Here is a 6,217-nt window from a genome sequence, read left to right as displayed (position 1 = left end):
AAGCCAATTTAGTAAGTGCAATTTAGAACTTTAAGACTTATTCAACCAGGAATCAAATTAACCTCAATTCCTTATTTCTGGCCACCTATTATCAGCCCACAAATGAAGTCTACTTTCCATGTTTACTTCAGGATTTTATATATACAGTTCAGTTTATACTCAAGACTCAAAGGATACTTTAAATAGGGAAATGGAAGAGGGAAGTGAAGAGTCCGGACACACTTTCCTCCATGTAAGGCAAACACTCAACATTTGAAAAGTTTACTGAAAACTTTTATTGTAATCAAAAAGTGACATAACAGGGTTGTAATGAATTCAGCAAATCATTCTGCTGATATTTTAGAACTGATATCAGCTTTTGCCAGGCAATTAAAAAAATTCAAATGTGAAAATTTCACAGTACAGTAAACTCCACCCCAACTAATTAATGGTGGTTAAAAATAATAGGCCCTAGCAAAACCTCTCATGTTACATGGTCACAACTCACAATTCTGTACAAAAGTTCGTGTTATAAAGCTCTGATGTAAAAATCAAATAATCAAGCAGCAATATTTTAAGTGCAGCACAGGGTCTTCCGTATCATTATTTACAAGGCTTGAATCTCTTTACATTATAACAAAATTTAATACAGATGACTTAGGAATTAAGTCAATTTTTAAAAATCTGCCCTTCTACACAGTGACAGATTTCACTTTTTGGTCATCCTTCTCCTTCTCCTTTTCTTTATCTTTGCTCTTCTTTGACTTCTTTTTCTTATGTTTGTGTTTTTGGCTTTTTTCCAATTCTGCTTCAGTGCCTGCATGCTTCTTATGCTTCTTATGCTTTTTATGTTTCTTGTGCTTTTTCTTTTCCTTCTTCTTCTTCTTCTTCTTGCTGTCCTGACTTTCTGCAGAGCTGGCACTGCTGCTGTGGCTCCGGGTTTGGCTTCCAGAAGGGCTGTGACTTCTGCTTGGACTGACACTCGGGCTGCTCTGACTCTGGCTCCTGGTGACGCCTGCCTGGCTGACTGCTGCCGTGTCCAGGCTCTCCTTTGCTTTCTCGACTACTTTATCTTTCAGTTCCTTAGAAACCTTCCCTGCAGCTTCTTCCTCTTTTATAGACACATTGCTTTCACTGTCACTTTCATTATAGTCTGGTTCAAAAGCAGCTTCATCAGTTTCTCTAGTTAAGTCAGAAGACAGTCGAAAGGAGTGACTTACCTGGGGCTTAGGCTTGATGGTGTTCTTATCAATTTGCCCAGTAACTTGCTCTTTCTCAATCTGTGGGTCAGGTGGGTTAAGTATACTAAGTGATTTATTGCCACTTGACTCTTTATTGTTCTTTGCCTCTAACATATGTTTCTCACGGTCTTTACAGGGATTTTTATCTAAAGATTTTGTCTCTTCACTTAAGCGTTTAGGATCGTAAGTGGCTTTATGATCATGAGGTTTTTTGTCTCTCGTGGGACTAGAATTACTTTTTTTGGACTCTCCTGTTCCTTTTTTAGGCAACTCTCTCTCCTCCCTTGGCTTAGCTTTTTGTCCAGACGCAGAGTCTTTACTCCGAGGAGGAGAGTCTTTTCTTCTTGTTAATTCATTCCTCTCATCTCTACGTTTGGAACTTGAATGCTCTCTGTTGTCATAATCTGTTTTTTTGTCTCTGTTGGGAGTAAAGTCTTTATTTGAGGACCCTCGAATGGAATCATGCTTATCTTCTTTTCCAGAAGTTCTAGTCTCTTTGGAAGACTGAGACAGACTTTTGAAATTTCCTTGCTCATTCAGACGTTCCAGATTACTATCTTTCTCTGGCTGAGTGCTGTTGTTCTTTCTCTTTTCTGGGTTTTCCTTTTCCAATACTGAGTGATCGCGATCTTTGGTTTTCCCTTTTTCACTAGATGCAGAGTTTTTTGAACTTTTGACCTCATGCTGTGCAATTTCATGGCTCACCTCCTTGGTGAGTTTCTGAATTTTCTCTGATGATTCACTCTCTTTTTCAGTATACTTGATTGCATTTGGTGGTTTAGTGCTAACATTTTTTATAACACTGGCAGGTTTTCCTACACTTGATATAGGCTGTGAGGTGGATTTAACATCTTCTTCTTCAGATTCAAAGTCATCTTTATCCCATTTGGATTGGGGAACCTGGATCATAATGATAACATCTTCAGCAGGAGCTGTGTTGTCATTATTATATTCTTCCATTGTTTTAATGACAGTTCGCTTTGTATCTGTTTTTTCTTCAGATTTCCGCACAGGACTGCCTCCAGTCGAACTGGTACTAAAAAGAATTAAAATATTTTTTATTCAATGAAGAACTCATAACTGTTAAACACTGATGAGTATAAAAAGACTTAAATACGATAAATGCCCTTTCAAGTTTCAAAAGCCCACTTATCTGCTCTAAGATATGTATATACGATTACATAAAAGTAAGTGTGGCTCACTCCCAAAATCTACTTAGCGTCTATTATCTTTTAACAATTGTTATCCTCAAAGACAAGAGTAACCAGCTAACCCCTAACATCAATACATTCTCAAGGAACATATTCTCCTTTTCTCACCCCCGCCATTATCAGATACCTGGTATAATCCACAATGAAACCCTCCCCCCACCCCCCCTCCCCAATTATCAGATACCTGGTATAATCCACAAGTGTTGAGCTGGATCCTTCAGTTCCAGTCACTTTTCGCCTGACCTTTCCTTTGATTTTTTCTTGTTTCACTTTGCCGGATGTTGATTCCAACTTTTCAGAGGGTTCTTTTGTGTTACATACATTTTCTGTACTTCCAATTTTTTTACCAGTTTCTCTGTTAAGCTTGATTTTTTTGGCCGGAGCAGCTGATGATGAAATTTTGTCTTTTTCAGGTGTCCTATCCATCTTTTCAATATCAAGCTCCATTTTGCGCTTGGGTGATGGTTTCACTATTTCAGTTACTTCTAATTTAGAGATTTTCATTGAAGATGACTCAAAATCTTTATCTACACTTTTTTCTTCAGTTTTTCTCTTCCTTTTTTCTCCCTTGCTATCAAGTGGCTTACTTTTCTCATTAGGCTTCCTGGCCTTTTCTTCCTTACTAGTTCCCTTCTCTGACTTGATGTCTTTGGAGTAGTCCTTCTTCACTTTTTCCTCTTTGACTGGCTTTGTCTCCTGGTGCTCCTTTACTGGCTTTGAGTGAGCCTTTCTGGGGGTACCAACCGTCTTTTCATCTTTTTGAGAGGAAGACGACGATTTCACATTGTCAGTCTTCGGGGTCTCCTCTTTGGCTTTTTTAAGTGGAGGTTCAGATCGAGGAGATTTTTCACGCTCTCCATCTAGTTTTTCTTGGGGTCCTTTAGCAGGTTTTACAACAGTTTCTTTTTTGGATACAGTAGACCCATCATTTTTCCGTTTGGTCTTGTCACCTTTTGCTTTAGGTTTATCTTTTTCTCTCTTGTCTTTCTCAGACACTGATTTAAAAGTAATGGATTCGGCATCCATTGGTTCGTCTCTAACAGGTGTAGCATCATCTCTACTTGGGAGAACAAACAAGGAGTCTGTTTTACTTTCCTCACCACTTGTAGGCTCTCTTGACTTCCTAGAAGTGTCTAGTAACTCTGGGTTTAGAAAGCCTTCACTTTCTTCCCCCTTTCTTCTTTTTCGATGTTTCTTATGTTTATTTCCTTTACCATCTCCTGGAGCACTTTCACCTTCCTTGTCTTTTGACTTCGTATTATCCTTCTGATTGTGACTGTCTCTTGATGAAAGCTTTTCTGGATAGTTGCCAGCTATGTTTCGACTTCTATGACTCTGCCCACCAGAGTAATCCTCTCTGCGGCCTCTTGTGAAGGGAGAATTCCTAAGGTTAAGCGGTAAGAATCTTTCTGGAGAAAAGTTCTCTCTATTTGCTGATGGTCTAGGCTGTGCTCCAGTAGCATAGCCTTTGTAATATTTTTCATACCACTCTCGATATTTTCTCTCCCATTCTCGATAACGTTCTTTCTCAAATGGGTCTCTAAAGTCAACACTCCTCCCGTAATAAGCTTTCATGTCATAAGGTGGTGGAACTTCTCTGAATCTGTTAAAATATTCACGCTCTGTTTCTCCTTGGGGTACATTACGTTTATTAGGAGACTGTCCCCTAAATGCTTGAGGAGATCTTGATCGTGAATGATACCGTCTATATGGAGGTGACCTTGACCTAGATCGATGATACCCGTGCGATCTAGACCGTGAACGGTAATTTCGACTCTTTCCTCTGCCTCTTCTGGGGTATGGAGGTGATCGTGAATAGGAACGAGAATGTGAGCGGCTAAATGATCGAGAATAAGAACGTGACCGCGTTGAACCAGATCTTGATTTAGAATAAGTATACGAACTTCTTGAATAGGATGAACCACTATAGGGAGACTTGGACCTAAAAAAAACAAAACAATAATTGATAGTTGAGAAATATATACTAAATAAAATACAGGTTTTTGCATTCAAATATGTTCTCCTCATGGTTCCATATTTCTTTATAGAAAGTTTCATCTTAGATGATTAAAGAGGCATAGTGACCTCTACTGGAATGGAACAAAGTACACAAAGATCAGAGCAATCACTTGTTGCAAAACAAAAGTGAAGTCTTAATAATTAGAGTGAAGTGCATTAATGTACCGTGAATTATATGAGCTAATCAACACTAAACAAAATGCCAATTTAAATTTTACTTCCTAACTGATTATTTTAAGTAGCAGTGATTTTTTTTCTTTTTGTCCTTTATTGGCCAACAGTCTAGATTTAAAAGGAACCATATTTCGAGCATAAGCTTAAAATAGAAGTATTCTAAACAAGCTTCTAGGGAATTTTTATAATTCAGTTTTTCTATCAATAAAGCAATTTGTAGTCTACTGTTATTTCATAATTACACAGGTTAATGTTCCAGCAGAAAGCTGTAGCCTTAAGTAAGAGGGTCCTCAGAAATGTATTCTTTGGCTACTCCCCTATTTCTTTCCTTCTATAAACATTTCCCAATTTTTGCATACTATAAATAACTTCAAGGGACAAGGGTAATTTAATCCCCATAACTGCTAGTTCTACACAATAGAATTTACAGTGAGAAATTATTTCAATAAACAGATACTGGGAAATAAGCTACATTTCCATTTCTATAAACCTAGACCGAATCAGAAAAATTCCATAACTGTGATGTTATTTATATCCATAGCTAATCCCTGGATATTCAAAGTCCCATTTGCAATTCTGTTGTGAAGGCTTGCAAAACACTAACCTGGAAAATGAGCGCCTACGCTCCTTTTGAATCTTTTTGTATTCCATCAATTCCTTAGCAAAATCATTTGTAAACTCATCTAGCTTGGACTTTTTCTTTTCCCTAGTAAAATAAAGTTAAAGAGTGAAAGTTAACAAAAACCATTTAAGAAAACTAACAAGACAAATGTAATTAGATTATGAATGAAATGAATGAAATTGCCATTAGTTTTCCACTTTAAAACTACAAATAACTAGGAATCCCTGAGGAAGTTGCTTGTATGACTTGGTTTAATTTTTAGGTGATTTTTCTTACACTAACTGGAAACACTGGAAAATGCTTCCAAAGATACCTGTTTAATGTTACATCAGAAAATGAAAGTGTAGAGTAATTTCAAGTTAGAACACTTACTCTTCTTTTAGTCGCCGTTGCTCTCTATAGAATTCTTCCCTGGACAAAGGTGGAGCTTGTGTTGTTGGGATGGTATTAGAATGAGCAGTCTGTACTCCAGATGACACCCAAGGTGCTGATAAATTGGCTGGAGCTGGAGGAAATCCTGGCGGGGGAACACTATACCCAGCAGGTGGTGGCTGGCCAGGAGGAAACTGAGGAGAGAACTGCGGAGGAGGAACACCTGGGAGAGGAAGTGTGTGGGGAGGAGGAGGATACAAGGGAGGGGGTGGGACAGGCACAAAAACTGGAGTTGCTGGCAGTGACGGGCCTTGAGTTCTCTGTGATCTTTCACTGTGATGCCGTCCACGGTTTATACTTCTGGAAAAATAATTCCGAGATATTAAAGCATCTGAGATAAGTAAGCTTATCTTTTCTACCCCAAAACTATTTAAATAAACATCAGGACACTGATATAATTTGAATGTAAAGGTAACATCATTCATATGTTAAAAACAACTTTTCAGGCCAGTTAGGGACCGAGAGGATATACATTTACAAGGCCTTCTTTATATGGAGACACTGTGTTTAAATGGAGAAAGTAATGGCAACTCACTCCA

General features: G+C 38.1%; 1 protein-coding gene across 2 annotated transcripts in view; it reads right to left on the bottom strand.

Annotated features, from left to right (window-relative positions):
- Window positions 1–251: 251 nt before the first annotated feature.
- The window catches only part of RBBP6 (RB binding protein 6, ubiquitin ligase), a 37,336-nt gene continuing 31,370 nt past the window's right edge, over window positions 252–6,217 (bottom strand). The window contains exons 15-18 of one of the 2 annotated variants that reach the window (XM_069570373.1): window positions 5,619–5,978; window positions 5,229–5,330; window positions 2,616–4,373; window positions 252–2,256 (exon numbers count right to left, since the gene is read on the bottom strand). In XM_069570373.1, coding sequence (XP_069426474.1) covers window positions 672–2,256; window positions 2,616–4,373; window positions 5,229–5,330; window positions 5,619–5,978 — 3,805 coding nt within the window. In that variant the 3' untranslated portion in view covers window positions 252–671. The remainder of the gene's footprint in view (window positions 2,257–2,615; window positions 4,374–5,228; window positions 5,331–5,618; window positions 5,979–6,217) is intronic. The other variant, XM_069570374.1, reaches the window with a different exon arrangement.

This window comes from Ovis canadensis, chromosome 24, assembly GCF_042477335.2.
Source record: "Ovis canadensis isolate MfBH-ARS-UI-01 breed Bighorn chromosome 24, ARS-UI_OviCan_v2, whole genome shotgun sequence".
NCBI classification, from domain to species: domain Eukaryota; kingdom Metazoa; phylum Chordata; class Mammalia; order Artiodactyla; family Bovidae; genus Ovis; species Ovis canadensis.
This window is presented reverse-complemented; position numbering and strand designations above follow the sequence as displayed.